General features: G+C 31.1%; 1 protein-coding gene across 1 annotated transcript; it reads left to right on the top strand.

Annotated features, from left to right (window-relative positions):
• Positions 1-156: 156 nt before the first annotated feature.
• Positions 157-13,155, top strand: LOC134700095 (uncharacterized). The gene is made up of 2 exons (XM_063561464.1): positions 157-250; positions 12,432-13,155. Exons 1-2 carry the CDS (start codon positions 189-191, stop codon positions 13,153-13,155), a joined length of 786 nt encoding a protein of 261 aa, XP_063417534.1. The 5' UTR covers positions 157-188.
• The last annotated feature ends 4,633 nt before the right edge of the window (positions 13,156-17,788 follow it).

Raw genomic sequence — 17,788 nt, 5'->3', positions numbered from 1 at the left:
GATGAACAGTCAATAAATTGGTTTTAAAAAAGTAAAAACTTAACAATAATTAAGTGGTTACATTTAAGGATTGTTTCAATGCATAAAATTTTATTTAGATTGTATTTTTTTATTGACAAATTTTCACCATTGGTTTCAATTTTTGTTTTCAGCCCACATAGAGAATAGAAAGCGAATAACTTAAAGAAATGGCAATCAACGCATTAGACGTAGTAGCAGTAGGAAACGGCCTACCTCCAGTTGCTCCACGGTAAGTTATATTATTTTACAATCTCTTTTCATAGAAACATAGAAAAATGTTTCAATGAATTAGTAAATAAGTAAAAAGTGGTTCTGACCAACAGATTATTGCACATTTATTATGACAAGCTGAAATGAGTGCTACATCACATGTAAGGTCTCTTGATACATAGTTCAAGGGTGCAAAATAACTCCCTAGAAGTACACAAAATACATACAGTGTAACCTGACTTATCCCACACCTGAGTATTGATACATCCTGCTTTCACTGACACATTGTCCTAAGGTTTAAATTATGCTGATCCTAGCAGAAAAAACCTGAGACTAAGTATTCCCACACCCTATTTAATCTGACATTTTTTTCTGGTCCCCCAGTTTGTCGGATAACACAGGTTACCCTGTACTGTAAGTTTCCCAATCCACTCTAATTACATATGTTTAAACTAAACTTAGAAAAAAGCACCTTTTAAATAACAGAAAAAAGAACATTAGAAAAATATTTTGTTTTGTTCACTTTGAGTCTTGACTGTCATGTCCTGTCACTGGTTCAATCTCTACTGAATTGGATTTTTAAACACTGTTAAACACCAACACTTTTAACTTTAGGTAGACACTCTTGGCTGGTTTTTTTAAATATGCACATGATTAGGAGTTCATAAAAAAAAACCCACCTCAAAACAGAGACAAAATTTACAATAGATATAGGAAGATGTGGTGTGAGTGCCAATGAGACAACTCTCCATCCAAATAACAATTTAAAAATTAAACCATTATAGGTTAAAGTACGGCCTTCAACACGGAGCCTTGGCTCACACCGAACAACAAGCTATAAAGGGCCCCAAAATTACTAGTGTAAAACCATTCAAACGGGAAAACCAACGGTCTAATCTAAATAAACAAAACGAGAAACGAGAAACACGTATATATTACATATTCAACAGTAAAAGTTGAAAAAAATTCAAATGTTTAACAAAATGTTTTAAAAGATGTAAAGGAATTTCAGACATAAAATATATATGGACCATAATTGGTATTCCGCCTTTGGTTTCTTTTTGTATCCTTTTTTATAAGTTCTAAAACTTTAACTTTTATTCTGTGGGTCGTGTTGATGTTAGAATAGTATTAATGGAACAATTGAGTTTTTCAAGAAAAAATTAATACATTTTGATTCACCGTTTACGTGACAGGAAACCAATCTTTATTTTCTTTATTTTGCACAATATATTTCAAAAGGCATAAATGAACACCATTACTAGTGTTACTTGCTTCATGTTAATATTTAAAATCTTTTTTTTTAAACGCGACAGGAAACCATAAGAAACCAAAAGCATTTTTTAGTTTTATTTTATTGCAAAATCTGCTTAAAATGATCTGAACAGTATACTTTGTCTTAAAATCCATCTTAAATGTAACAGTATTATAAAACTCCTAAATATGTGCTTGTTTTGAAAACAATTAGTACAATTTATTCAGGAATTTCCGTATTTTCTTCATTGATACAGGATACCATAATCGTTGTATCTTGATGTTTTAGCCAAAAAAATGTATTTATGTTTGGTTTTGAAATTCCAGTTATATACAATTTATTCCAAATCATTGGTAATTTAAAATTCTTTAAATCCAGTAGAGAAAACAACTTTTAACTTGGAATTAGAATCTTTAAAATAGGCACCATGTGATATTTGTGACCTGTACACTGTACATGGTTTCCACATTTTAACCTACTTTAGTGGGCTAAAATCAATAAAGTACTTCCTTTCAAGTCATGCATGGTAAAAGTTTACTTTTCCTTTGACAAGTTTATTGCGTTTCTGATAAGTGTTTGCAGAACATAAATAAAAAAAAAAAAAAAAAAATTGTGACAAAGATACCAACTTTGTACATTCCAAGTGTAACGGTATATTAACATGTATTTTTTATTAAATTTACTTTATTCACCTAAAATATCCAGTAATATTTACTGCTGAAGCTAAATCAATCCAAAGAACATTGGCACATGATGATAAGAGAAGTAATTTCGATTGAATTTTCCAAGGACCCTTTACATAGCAATTTTACCTGACCATATCGGGAAATAGGTATTTAGTCGGATCTTAACACGTACGTGTGATTTGTTTAAACCAGTTTTCTATAAAAATACACGAAGAAATGTCAAAATGTTTAGGACTTAATTAAACTGTATTTTGGTAAGATTGTGCAAGCAGTCGATTTTTATTGCGTCTTACACTTTGAGAAGCGAATAATCTGTAACTACTTTATTCAAATATTCTGTAAAAATGTTAATTCTGAGCTATGAAAGTCAAGTGGCTAGAGAATTTTTCCTGAGGAAATTTTAAAAAAGTGCAAAAAAATATTTTTACAGTGGGTTAGCTTTCATTAGTCTTCACTATCTATAGATTAACAACTTTTGGTTATATTTATAATTCAGAATCATCGTTGAAGGTGGAGCGCGATTGCGCAGTTAATTAATTATATGGATGTGCCATTTGTATGATGAGTGACATTCCGTGGTATTATGTGCCAATTCGAAAAAGTTATACGAAAATTGTCTCCCCTTAACAGGTTCATTTTTGTCGAGCCTTCGACTTGAGTCGAAAAAGCGAGACTAAGCGATCCTACATTCCGTCGTCCGCGTCGTTTAGGCGGCGTCCACAAATATTCACTCTGTGGTTAAAGTTTTTGAAATTTTAATAACTTTCTTAAACTATACTTGATTTCTTCCAAACTTGGACAGAAGCTTGTTTATGATCATAAGATAGTATCGAAATGTAAATTTTGTTAAAATGAAATTCCATTTTTTCCGTATTTTACTTATAAATGGACTTATTTTTTTCTGCTGAAAACATTACATTCACTCTGTGGTTAAAGTTTTTAAAGTTTTAATAACTTTCTCAAACTATCCTTGGTTTGTACCACACTTGGACAGAAGCTTCTTTATGATCATAAGATAGTATCCAGAAGTAAATTTTGTAAAAAAATAAATCCATTTTTTCCATATTTTTACTTTTTAATGGACTTAGTTTTTCTGAAGGGAAACATTACATTCACTCTGTGGTTAAATTTTTTGAAATTTCAATACCTTTCTCAAACTAACCTTGGGTTGTACCAAACTTTGACAGAAGCTTATTTATGATCATAAGATAGTATCCAGAAGTAAATTTTGTAAAAAGATAACTCCATTTTTTTTGTATTTTACTTTTAAATGGACTTGGATTTTCTTCCAGTTAACATTACATACAGTCTGAAGTTAAAGTTTTCAAAATATTTAGTAGATTCATTAACTATCCTAAATTTTTACCAAACTTGGACAGAAGCTGCTCAGCAATCATAAGATAGTATCAAGAGGAATATTCTTATTGATTTTTTTCCTCATTTTTGTTGAGCCTGCGATTTACAGCAAAAGTAGGCGAGACACTGGGTTCCGCGGAACCCTTACAAATTATTTTTATAATTATGTTAAGGTTTCTGATATAATTTTGAATAATTACAAAATGAATCAATGCAATATATTTCAGTTTTTGTTATTGATGTATCAAAACAATTGATGTACGAATATAATTTCATAAATTTGAAACGTTTAAAATTTTTACATACCAATATAAAGAACTTTTTATCATTTTTGAAATAGACTATGAATAAAAATTGCATATTATTACTTCCTTCATAATGATAAAAAAAAGATTGGGAAAGGAGCCAGAGTTATCTATTTGTGATCACAGAGAGAGACTAGCGAGCAAATTTTGATTGCAGCTAATTCATTGTTAAAACAATGTCCCACTATAAACGAATGTTATTTTATACAAATACAAGGACTTAGTTAGCTAAATCTATAAATTTTATTTGAAATTATGAATTTTTATTGCAATAGATTAATATGCTACTTTACATCGTTATTGGGAAACGAAGTGTGTTAAAACTCGGTCAAATCTGAAATCCATTTTGTCAAGTCATCGGGCATTTATTTTCACACAAGATCGTATGTAACATTATGCACATAGGAAAAATAATAGACCCCCGGCGCAATCTCTTTGAAAATTGTATTTTCCTTTTTTAAACAAGACGAAACAAGTCTACAGATTATGTTTGCTTACATCCCGTTGGAAACAAATACAATGTTTAGACCTAGTATTTCGTATATCCGGCTGTAAGGGCGAGATCACATGTTAGTCACATGTTTCACGTATGACCGGAAATGATAAGAACTTAACGACAAAAACAATTTTAATAAATAAATGGACTTCTGTTTCGTGTGAAATGTAACGCATAACGATAGCGTCATTTCCAACTTAATTATTACGAAGAACAAAACAAGAATGTAAAACATCTCTGACTCTGATTTACCTGTTTGAACATCTCGCGAGAGTTCATATTTGCATATTGTTGCAAAGAATTCTTTTACAACAAAGCAGATTAAACCATCTAAAATGTGCGTTACAAAATGGGAAACCAAAATAACGACAGTGTTCTTATACCTGCTACAGAAATACTTATAGTTCTCTGCATTTTCTTCTCACTATTCTTATTGGTCGATGTTCTTTATTATTTGAAAGCAAAAGTTAAGAATTTGGCGGTGACGATTATCTATAAAACAGTCAGGGTTATGCACTTTGGAAGCGAAAAGTAATGCGAGAAATGACACAAAAATACGGTTGTATAATCTTTGAAATCTGTTAATTTCAATTTTTTTCTAGGGAAGAGTAGCATACACTTGTATGTTGATAAAAATAATGACATCTTTAGATGTAGTTACAACTTTTCTTGAAGTAATTCCCAATTTTATCACTTTTCTATAGTTATAGGAAACGAGCCCAATAGCAAATTATGGTCCATATGTTATTTTGCTAGGACTAGAAAATAAGGGGACTTAATTGGTAAGTTTCATTTGTTGTCTCCCCTTTAAACAAAATATTGCTTTAACTAGTCATTTAATTTTTCAACAAAATAGAGTTGACCTTTTTTAAAAGGCAAATGTATCTATTAGCGATTGAGCATGAGTGATCATTTCTGCATTTAGTCAACTTAGGACTATCATATTTGTCTGATAAGGTGGAATTTTAGAAACTTATTTTTCATCCAGTTATCATTACATACAGTCAGCAGTTAAAATTTTTAAACATTTATTAGATTACTAAATTATCCTTGATTTTTACCAAACTTAGACAGAAGCTTCTTACAATCAAAAGATAGTATCAAGAGGAATTATTTTATTGATTTATTTCCACATCTTTGTAAAAGCAAAAGTAGACGAGAAACTTGGTTCCATGGAACCCTTACGCATTTAACCATTCTTGAGTTATGTCCCTTTATAATGTTATATCATCTACATGTATGTCTCATGGACAAATTCTTCATTTATTTGTTATTAACATTTATTAACATTTAGGTAAAGTCTTTGATTAAAACTTATTTAGACATCTCCCTCATGAACCATAATTTCTGAATATTAGCTGAATGTGGCTGAAATTTTCTGAATTTTGGCTGAAATGTGTCTTAGAACAAATCAGGTGTCTGAATCCTGTCTGACCTGTTTATTGATGGTGTCTGAATATTGTCTTATAGTTCTGAATTTTGTCTGAATACTTCTTATTTAGTCAGAAAAAGTTTCAGACATATTCAGAACTTCTGAATACTGTCTTATTTGTCTGAATTATTAAGAAACAGCAGTAAAATCAATTCAGAAACCAAAAATTAATTAAATACACCCCTAAATATCTGAATATTGTCTGAATTATTCTTAATCATTCAGATATTATGTCAGACAAAATTCAGAAAATTGGAAATAAGTAAATTCTAATATATAGATCTGAATATTGTCTGAATTTTTTAAAATCATTCAGAAGTTATGTCAGACAAAAGTCAGAAAACTGGAAATAAGTAAATTATAATCTCATAGAAATGAATTTTGTCTGATTTTTTCTAAATCATTCAGAAGTTAGACAAAATTCAGAAAACTAGAAATAAGTCATAGATCTGAATTACACTGAGTTATTTAATTTTAACACATAAAAGGAAACATAAAAAATAATTCTTCAAAAGTCTGAATGTTATGTGAATAAGTTTCACCAACAAAACTACATAAAATAAAATATTTTGAAAATGTACAAATAACAGCAAGAATTAATTTCCCTGATTACAAAAATTTAGAAATCCTTCATCTGACTCATCAACATAAAAGTGCAAGAATCTTACAGTGTTTTCCCAAGGCAATATAGCTACTGACCTTATTTTTGAGGTGGGATAGGAGGGGTCCTAATCCCGAAATCCCGGACTTAAAAAACGAAATCCCATAATCCCGACGTCCCGAAATCCCCAAAAAGAATTCCCTAATCCCGAAAGAGTGAATCCCGAAATCCTGAGCTTAAAAACACCTGATCCCGGGGTAATAATAATCCCCCCTTTTTTTCATCTAACATTTTGGGATGACCGTGAATGCAGTTACAGTCATCAGTTTAAACCCATTGATATATAACTATGAAATACTTTGGAAAACCAAGTGTACATAATAAAAAACTCATGAGTAGTTTGATCATTATTATCAGTACAATTCATTTGTACCTAGTCCAAATAATTATGATGTTTTGAAAGGCTATTTAATTTTAGCTTTGACACCTTTTGCAGCAAGGTGCAAAGCCGACAATAAAATAACCATTCAGTGGGGAAATGTTTTTAATGCAACACCAGGAATTCATGTTTCTTATACCTTAAAACTTCTCTAAATACAGTTCTCCCATCATATCGGCTAAATCAAGGAGACCCGTACATTAAATGGTCATTTAACCTTACAAAACTGGCCATATGATTCCTTTCAATGGATACTAGCAAGTGTCATTTTTGAATTTGAATAATTAAAATCATAATAATTCAACCTCATTAAACGGGCCTTGTCATCTTAATATCACTGATTAGATATAAAATTGTTATGTATCATAAAGACAGTAAACTGTGAGTACTGCTCAGCTTGTCATTATGTTTTTATTATCACAATGTTTTACATATAGTGATTATCGGCAATACCCACTGAAACAATGTTTGCAAATTTCATATAATTATTAGGGAAAAATCGTTAGTGTATGGTGTTTTTTATTTTTTATTCCTGCAAAATAAAAAAAATAAATAAGATGAAATACAAGTTGTAGCAGTATTTTACAATAGAAATTATTCACAAAACTAAAATTCACAAAGGAAAAACGTATATTTGAATAAGATCAAATACATTTTTAAATATTTCTCAAACACCCATATGAAGGGGAAGTTACTCTTCGAAATTTTAAATTTCAACTAACCAGCAAACCCTGCAAATCGGCCGTAATTTGTGACCTGACCGGCGGCATGTTTTGAGAAGTTTCACTGAAACACCGTTACGGGGACGAATCAATTTCGGGCCGATATGATATGGGGCGAGATTGACACCTTGACTGAAACGCACTGGCATACGTCATCAAAGATTACGCTGGATAAACAATATGGAGAATCCAAACGCAAATGTTTTCAGATAAGTATTTTGATTTAACATATGATAATTGTAATTATTATAAAATGCAATTTGTTGAGGCACTATTATAAAACATTTAGGATTTAAATCTGAGAGAACATCAGAAAATTTTGGCAGACAATTAATGTAATGAATATATATATTGTTCAAAATTTGTTGTCACATTCATAAAACAAATAGTAACTAGGTTAATCTGCAGTCAATAACTTAAAAAATGCACTACCACTTTCTACATTAAATGTAGAAATTAAATTGGGTGAACAAACTTAGTGAAAACTATAAGTCACCAATTTTATCTTCAAGGGATAAAAAGGGGGGGGGGGTCTTAATTTGAGTTTTTGGCTTCCAATGTAAGATACAGTACAAATGCATAATGCAATAATGTTTCTATTGAATTTATTGCTTCATAACCTCAAGAACAATTGATTCTTTGTGGATATTTTTGTACTTTTAGGGGATTAAATATGAGCTGCCAGCAATGATATGAAACAGATTTTATGCAGACTCCATTTTAATACCTTTATTCAGCAATTCAAGTTTGAAGTACAGAGACAGCAAGTTTTAAATTACAGAAAGGAAGAGAAGTTTATATCTGACACATAATTTTTATATTAGTTAATCAGTTTGTGAGTGAGGTTTAAGCTGACCATAGTTACTGTTTTTATTCTAATGCAAACCATGCAGGCCATTTTGTTCATGGATAGGATGTTAAGAATGTTATTTATTTAAATATTTGAATATATTCAGATCAATCTATGATCAAAGCACTCACTATATTTTGTGTTTCTTAGAAAAAGTGATAAACGATCATAAACCTTGGGCTTAATTGGAAGATCAAATCAGATACAATGGGGTTTTGATTCCATTTCATGCTATCTTATTATGGCTGAATATGTCTTAATAAGGCTGAAGATTGGATGAATTTGTCTGAATAGTTCTTAATATGGTTGAATATTTCTGAATATATATATGAATATTTCTGAATATATATGAATATTTCTTAATGTCTGAATATTTCTTAATATATGTCTGAATATTTCTTAATATGTCTGAATATTTCTTAGTATGGCTGAAGATTGGAAGAATGTTGGCTGAAGATTTCTGAATATTGCTGAATATGTCTTAAAAAATGGCTGAATATTTCTTAATACAGCATCATTTAACCCATAAATTTTCTGAATATTTCTGTTTCTGAATACTGGCTGAATAGTCCGAAATCCAGTCAATATTCAGAAATAGACACAAATACAACATTCAGACCTATTCAGACGATTATTCAGATAGAATTCAGAAATAATTCAGACAATATATTCAGCCACCAATTTTCCATGAGGGCAATATCCTTCATAGAATTTTATAAAATGTTGACAGAAGCTTAGAATCATACTTCATGCATGATTTTGAGAACATTTATAAGGAACATTTTTTCTGTAATTTTTGTTGAGTCTTTTAACATTTTATGTGGAAGATAGATGTAGAAATCCTACATAATTTAACTGTGTTCGTAACTTTAAGACTTTGTTTATAGTTCATTAAGACACCAATAACTTTGTCAGAACTTGGTTCAATTATTATATACAAAACAGCCCTGAGTAGTTTTTCTATGATCAAAAAGTGAAATAACCAAAATAACAAACTTGTGTTTAGCCCGTCCCTAGGATTTTCATGGCATTCCATCTATGCCATCGATTTTTCATGGAAAAAGGATGGAAACGATGTAAAATTTGATAAAATTCCATGAAATTCATGGCAAAAATTGCCATCCTTTTCATATTTCCCATGAAAGAAATTTCATGGAAAGGATAAAAATCTATGGCAATTGATGGCAAAGTTTGGACTTTAACTTTTTTGGGGGATGGAAACGATGGCAAACTTGGACTCTGAAATTTTAAAGGAAGGCAAACGATGGAAAAGCAGCACTTAGAAAATTTTCTAAGATGAAAACGAAGGCAAATTGGACTTAGAATATTTTGATGATTTGAAACATAAAAAGTTACTGAAAACATTATCAAAAATCTAAATACATGTTTAGATTCAGCATATCAAAGAACCCCAATAATTCCAATTTTGTTGAAATCAAGCAAAAGCTTTATTTTGGACACCGATTTGCACCAACATGAAGACTGGGCCCATATTCAAAAATATAAATACATGTTTAGATTCAGCAAATCAAAGAACCAAAAGAATTTATTTTTTGAAACAACTTAAAAATTAAAGTTGGCCCATAATCAAAAATCTTAATCTAAATACATGTTAATATTCAGCATATAAAAGAACACCAACAATTCAATTTTTGATGAAATAAAACAAAAAGTTTAATTTTGGACCCTTTGGACCTCAATGTGCACCAATTTAAAAATGGGACCCAAATTCCAAAAACTTAATACATGGTAACATTTAGCATATTAAAGAAGAACCCAATGAATTCAAGAATAAAACCCCTAAATTGAAGGGGTAAAGAAATATAAGCTATCTATACAAAGTATTAGAAAAGTATTGTTTTTGGCCCCTTATTCCTTAACTGTTGGACCTTAACCATTAAAAACAATCCCAATCTTCCTTTTGTGGTTTCAAACCTTGTGTATAAATTTCACTTATAAAAACTTAAGATCTGATTTAAGTGTCTTCAAAAGTGTGTACAGGAAAAAGAGGGGGTAAATCGTTTGATACTGAATTTCGTTTGAAAAAAGAAATAAAATGCATTATTTTTTTCACATAGTATATATATTTGAATGATTTCTGCATAAAAATAACATGTACAGAGATTTGAGTGTCTCTGATGAGTAATTGTGTGGATAAAATGGTGTTTTTTATTGTGGTTCCCCTTTAAAATGTTTGCCTCATGAACAGCTGTATGATCAGAATTGGAAATGTTAAAGAATGCTTACATAAAGGTTCCTGAATGTTTTTCCAGCCATTTTTTTTATATTATCTAGAAATAAATGGTATGATTGCCATTAATACAAATATCAATACCTTAGAATAAAGATAGCTGGACTATTAATACATGTAATAGGTCTCTTTTTACATATGACCTTCAAAAAACAACAAAATCCTATGCTGAAGTGTTATATCTCTGAAAGTCCAAAATGACAAAATATGAAACAGTTTTGTTGAATGAGCCTGATTAAGACTGTAACATTATGAATTAAAAACAATGAACATCACAGGATTAAAGATTTTTTAAGATGTAGTGTGGGTTGGAAGGTTTTGGGAAAGAAATGTTCTGGCCAGTGGTCAAAACTGGAAATAGAATTAACATGAATATTCTTTCCAAACAAATGCAGGATACGGCTGTGTACTAAAATAAAAATGAATAATTGTGTTAGCAAAAAAACATTAATATGCAAAAAATAACATGAATATTCTTTCCAATCAAATGATATTTATCCAGTGCACTCTTGACAGGTAAATTTTAAATATTAAAAATGCTTGGGCGAGCCTCACATTTTAAATTGAAAATAATTGGATAAATATCATATCACACTTGATGGTTTATAATTATAGCTAAATCAATTACCAGATTAATGAAATATGTCAATTTCGTAAAAATTTATGTACAAAAGAGGGAAGAAAGATACCAGAGGGACAGTCTGTTGAAACTCATAAATCGAAAATAAACTGACAACACCATGGCAAAAAATAAAAAAAGACAAACAAACAATAGTACACATGACACAACATAGAAAACTAAAGAATAAGCAACACGAACCCCACCAAAAACTAGGGGTGATCTCAGGTGCTCCGGAAGGGTAAGCAGATCCTGCTCCACATGTGGTACAAGTGTTTTCATGACATCACAAGTAAGACAAATTGGGACTTGCCACAAACTTGAATGAAAACTTGTTAATATTAGATAGGAGATAATATAACTGGTATGTTGACAAAAGAGAACTTTAAACATCAAATTGACCTTTCTGGCTTTGATATTTAGTATGTGGAGCTCTCAGGCTCTGTTTTCAATTCACCTATTCAGAATCTAAAGAACTATGGGTAATCTAATTGTTCATACACTAAAGTGAAATATCGTCACATCATTGGTTAAATTTCAGTTGTTTAGGATGTTTTTAACCAATCAACACGCTTTGGTACGGAAGCGTATTAGCGCCACACATTTTTTTTTTTTTTTTTTTCATTTTTTTTCCCGCAAAGGTAATGTTTGTGTTATAACGCAAAGGTTTGCGTTGTAACGCAAAGGTTTGCGTTGTAACGCAAAGGTTTGCGTTGTAACGCAAACATAGGAAAAAAAAAAAAAAAAAAATGTGTGGCGCTAATACGCTTTCCGTACTTTGGTGAAACGGCCAATTGTCTAAAATGAGTTGGAAAACAGGACGATTTCTCAACTAGTTTTTCTGCCGGTTTTTTAAATGTAGATGCTTTAAAAAAACATGCACGAAAATTTGAAAAAAGATCTATACCTTACTTGCTCCTTGAACTATGAAATCTTATTTTCTGAAACAGTGAACAATTTCTATTCTATTTATTTTCTTTGTCACTGTAAATTCAGAATTTGTGATTTTTTTTTTAAATGGATGATTTGGTACTTTCTTAAAAAAATCACAATTATAAATTGATGTAATAATTTCTGAACTTACAGTATCTCAATGACCTTGTTTCATAATCAATTTGACATGTGAATGTTATGTTAAAAAAAGTGGGAAAGCAGAATATGTATTATATTCAATATATTGTATTTCAGTGTGAGGAAATACGTGGACAACCAGATGAACAGGCGTCTCCGACGAGTTGGTATGCCATACAGCTATGTGGCTCCACGACAAGAGGCACCACGATGCTCTCGTCGTCTTTTAGGGTTGGAGCCAGAACCAGTTCTTGTCCCAGTTGCGTCTCCTGAGCTGCCAAGAAATGATCAACCTGAACATTTCGAAGCAGTTATTGTACCTCGGGCACGATTATTCTCCGTCATGGTTCCTGAAGCAGCTATTCAAATTGCTGATGACGAGGATGATATGGTCGAGGTTGAGATAGCTGGCGAGGAGCTCTCGGTTCTGGAGTCAACTCTGGAGGAGGAAGAGGTCATCGAGCTGTCTGTGCTGTGTGGTATAGACACAACGGTGGAGGACCCAGCCGACTGGTTCCTGGAGGAGACTGTGTCTTTCCTGCCAACAGAGGAGGAGACTGTTGTGTTCGAGGAGGTAGTGGACGAGGATGCAACAACCAACCACGCTGAAGAGACTGTCTGGTATGGTCCTGAAGAGGTTGAGGTTCCAGCCACTCCAGCCACACCGTATGTTGTTATAGGTAATGATGTAGGTGTTCCTTTGGACTGGGAGGTGATCCCTGCTCCAGTGGTTGATGTTGCTCCTGTCCCTGAGGCAGCTGGGAGGTTTGCTGGGTGGAGACAGGTGGCTAGAGTGCTAGGCTGCCTTGTTACTTCATACCAAACTGTCTCAGCTGTCTAATTTTTTTTGTTAATTTTTGGTAAATACATATACATTTTGTATATTTTCTTTAAAAAAGTAATACTGGAAATGTTTAAATTTTTGCTTTAGTTAAAAAAAAAATGTTTGGAAAAGTTAATTTTTGAAACTTGATTTTTTTGTTTTCATTTATGGTCATTCAGTTTATTTTTGAAAGATTTTCATTCTTTGCTAAATAACACAATTTCTTATAACTTCAAAATATTTTTTTTATAATTTTGGCTATTTAATTAATCATTAAAGTTTTATGAAATTATTTTGTTGTAATTTAAATGAAAGTTTTTAATGTTAAATTTACTGAACTTGGAAATTTATAAAGAGTGTGTGTCTGTCTTTTTGTAACCACTGTTCTTTTTATCCAACACATGTGAAACTGTCAAAATGGATCACCATAATTATCAGTCAGGTCAAGGTCAATCAGTATAGATATCCAATCATTTCAGGTCAACATTTTCGTTGAAGTTTGGTCATAGGTTAGAGGTTTAGAAGTTCAGGTCAACATTGCCAAGAATAGAATGGTCATATACTCCTTTATAGGGTAGAGGTCTACTAGAGTTAAGATCAAACTATTTGTAAGAATGGTTATTTGCAAGGTCAAAGATATGCACTGCAGGTCAAGGTCAATGTTTACTTCTACAGAATGATTATATCTGTTAGCAGGATCACAGATATGATTAACTGCTTAAAAGCAACAAGCACATGTAAGAAGCATATTCCTGCTAAACATCTTTAATATATGTGTACCTATTTTTACAAATAAGAACAAAAATAGCTCCCTTCCCAAAGGGTTGACTTGGGTATAGAAATATTTGAAAGTTGCATCTAATACCTGAGTAACTTTTAACCCAAAGTGTGACAGACAAACAAACCAACGGACCAACAAACAGACGAACGGGTAAGACCAGAAAACATAATGCCCATGTATGGGGCATAAAAATCCAGCATAACAGTGCAACATTCCATTTCGCTTTTGAAATTTTTATGAAAAATACAAAATATTTCCTTTGACTCAGTTAAAACATTTAAATTGTCACCCCAATTAGAAAGAAAATGAACATTAAAGTCCCCTACATAAATTTCATAGTTTAAATAAAGGGATTTTTTTTTTCAGCAATTTTTACTTCTGGATGAAAGGATAATATTACCACTTCTGGTGAGCATTTATAAAAAGTAACACATCAGAAGTAAAACAAAAAAAATGAAAATATCACTTATTTCCTATTAAACATCCTAAAAATTTTGCATTTGTTCATTTTAACCTTGACCACTCTTTTAATATTTAATAAAATATTAAATAAAGTTTCTGTATCTTAATTTGGCAGCTTCTGATAAATTAAAGAATATATTTAGTATACATCAATGAGGGGTACTTAACTAACAACAAAAACAAGGCGTCTTTAGGTCAACATAGTCTTCAACATAGATCGGCATCTATACAATATGTTTAGTGTTTTTAGTTCAAAATTAGTCGACAAAATTAACTCAATTTCTATAAAGAAAAATGTTGACAAATTTACTAAATAAATAAATATAATAAAAGAAAAAAGTTGACAAAATTTATTACTAAATATCTATAGAGAATAAAGTCGACTAAATTTACTAAATATCTGTAAAGAAAAAAGTCGAAAAAATTTACTTAATATCTATAGAGAATAAAGTCGACTAAATTTACTAAATATCTGTAAAGAAAAAAGTCGACAAAATTTACTAAATATCTATAAAGAAAAAAGTCCTAAATTTACTAAATATCTATAAAGAAAAAAGTCAACAAAATTGACTAAATATTTATAAAGAAAAAAAAAGTCGACAAAATTTACTAAATATCTCGAAAGAAAAAAGTCGACAAAATTTACTAAATATCTTGAGAAAAAAGTCGACAAAATTACTAAATATCTATAAAAAAAAAGTCAACAAAATCTACTACCGGTAAATATCTCTAAAGAAAAAAGTCTACATAATTTACTAAATATCTCTTAAAGAAAAAAGTCCACAAAATTTACTAAATATCTATAAAGAAAAAAGTCCACAAAATTTACTTAGTATCTCTAAAGAAAAAAGTCCACAAAATTAACTAAATATCTATAACGAAAGAACTAATCCACAAAATTTACTAAAAAAAGAAAAAGTCCACAAAATTGACTAAATATCTATAAAGAAAAAAGTATACAAAATTTACTAAATATCTATTAAAAGTAATAATAAAGCAAAATAATTAAAAATTCTTTTTTCTTGCAATTAAATAAGTTGAAAATTGTTAATTTAGCAAAAGATTTGGGCTTACCACAACTTGATGTGAATGATATTGCATTATTATAGTGTCTGGGTACAACATTATTACATAACTTGCTGGGTTCAATTTTTTTTTTACAAAAATATAAAGTATATCCAAAGTTAACACTGGCAAGTCTAGTATAACAATGTATCTAACACTGCACAATCTGCATAAACCTGCAAACCTGCATAGGAAAATTAGCATTGCATATTTAAATTAACATGTAAAGCTTATGCTGGCTTGCTGATGTTTTCTTTCATTGTTCTATTTAGTTAACCCCCTAGCCCAAATAGCATGCAACATCTATTTAAAATTGACCTGGGACTGGGATTTTGGGCAGGTAGGGAGGAATAAGGGAATTTAAGGCTTAAAGAAAGGGAAGAGGAAACCCAGGGACTCGAGTGAAGTGGGGAGATAAAAGGAGAGGGGAAACCCCGGGCCTGGTGTATTTAGGGAGATAAAAGAGGGAGAAGGTTACATCCACGGCCTGGTGAACTGGGGGAGATAAATGAGGGAATGGGGATAGAGTTGCTGTCCATTGAATGAAGTAAGTTATGTGTTAATGTTGTATTTACATTGTTGTGATGATTTTATTGTTGCTTTGAAGTTTGTGGAGCACAAATACCCCAGCACTTTTATGTGAAAATGATAATGAAAAAATATTCCTGTTTAAACTTTCAGCTTTTAATCAAGATATTCCAGTGTCCAAATTAACCATTAAAGTGGTCTTTTATTAAAGTTGTGAAACAAGAACCAAAGTGTACCTTTTTAAAATATCAACATTTAATTTTAAACCTTTGGTTTATACATTTATGCGTGTTTCTGAATTCCTTTCATTAAAATTGAGTAAATAAAATCTCACTCTATTTAAAAAAAATTGTGTTGTAAAAAAAAACAACAAAAACATTCAAAAAAGTACTTGACCTATAGTATAGAAACTTGTTTTTGTTTGAGACTATATTGACCTCTGGGGTTCAGGTTTTTTTATGTTGTTTAGTTGCTGTCTCAATAACAAATATTTAAAATTTAGATTAATTAAAATAGCCTCCCCTCTTGAAAAAAAAAGAACAAATTAACAGAAAAAAGGGGGATTGAAAAGTAATAAAGATACAGAATTTAAATAAAGTGATAAAAAGATCCTCCATCGTTTTCTAAACTTCTTTTTAAAGTTTTAAATTTGGTAAATTAGATGTTCCCTGAATTTAGAGTATCCATGGGAACATGTCCTATTTTTACCAGACATTAATATACCCATAGGAACATTACAGTACATGTTCCTCTTCAAAATAATAAAGGTATCCATTGGAACATCACATGTTCCTTTCCAAAGTAATGAAGGTATCCATAGGAACATCATATGTTCCTCTCCAAAGTAATGACGGTATCCATAGGAACGTCACATGTCCCTCTTCAAAGTAATGAAGGTATTCATAGGAACATCACATGTTCCGCTCAAAAGTATAATGAATGTCCATAGGAACATCACATGTTCCTCTTCAAAGTAATGAAGGTGATTCCATAGGAACATCACATGTTCCTCTCCAAAGTTATGAAGGTATCCATAGGAACATCACAGGTTCCTCTCCAAAGTAATAAAGGTGTCCATTATATAGGAACTTCAAAGTAATGAAGGTATCCATAGGAACATCACAGTAATGAAGGTATCCATAGGAACATCACATGTTCCTCTTCAAAGTAATGAAGGTATCCATAGGAACATCACATGTTCCTCTCCAAAGTAATGAAGGTATCCATAGGAACATCATGTTCCTCTCCAAAGTTGTGAAGGTATCCATAAGAACATCCCATGTGTCTTACCAATGTAAATAAGGTATCCATAGGAACATGGGAGCCTCAGTGGCCAAGTGGTCTTAAGTATTAACTACTGTAATCACTAGCCAGTCAACACTGAGGTAGTAAGTTCGAACCCTGCTTGTGCGGGTGCACATGACTCCAATCTTAATTGACTTAGGGTTGTAAGTTTTCCTTTTGACGGTCAGTTGTTTTCTCCAGGCACTCTGGCTTCCCCCACCAATACAAACTGGCTGCCATGAAATAGCCAAAGTATAGTGCTTTACAGTGGCGTTAAAACACAAAAAGATCAAATTCAAATTCAAAGGTGCACTGCCTGCTCCAAATTTACTGTTATCTGATATCCATTGGAATCCAAATTTAATTGTTCAGTTTGTATTGATGACAGAATTGGCTTAAAATGAACTTTGAACTCAAAGAAATGGATACACATGTTTCAGAAAAGTAAGTTTGGTACCAGAATATCTCTTTCCCTATTTTGTTGTTTTTAAATAATTTGTAAATTTTATTGTAAATGTAACATAGTTAACC

Source organism: Mytilus trossulus, unplaced genomic scaffold (assembly GCF_036588685.1).
Source record: "Mytilus trossulus isolate FHL-02 unplaced genomic scaffold, PNRI_Mtr1.1.1.hap1 h1tg000122l__unscaffolded, whole genome shotgun sequence".
Classification (NCBI taxonomy): Eukaryota; Metazoa; Mollusca; class Bivalvia; order Mytilida; family Mytilidae; genus Mytilus; species Mytilus trossulus.
This window is presented reverse-complemented; position numbering and strand designations above follow the sequence as displayed.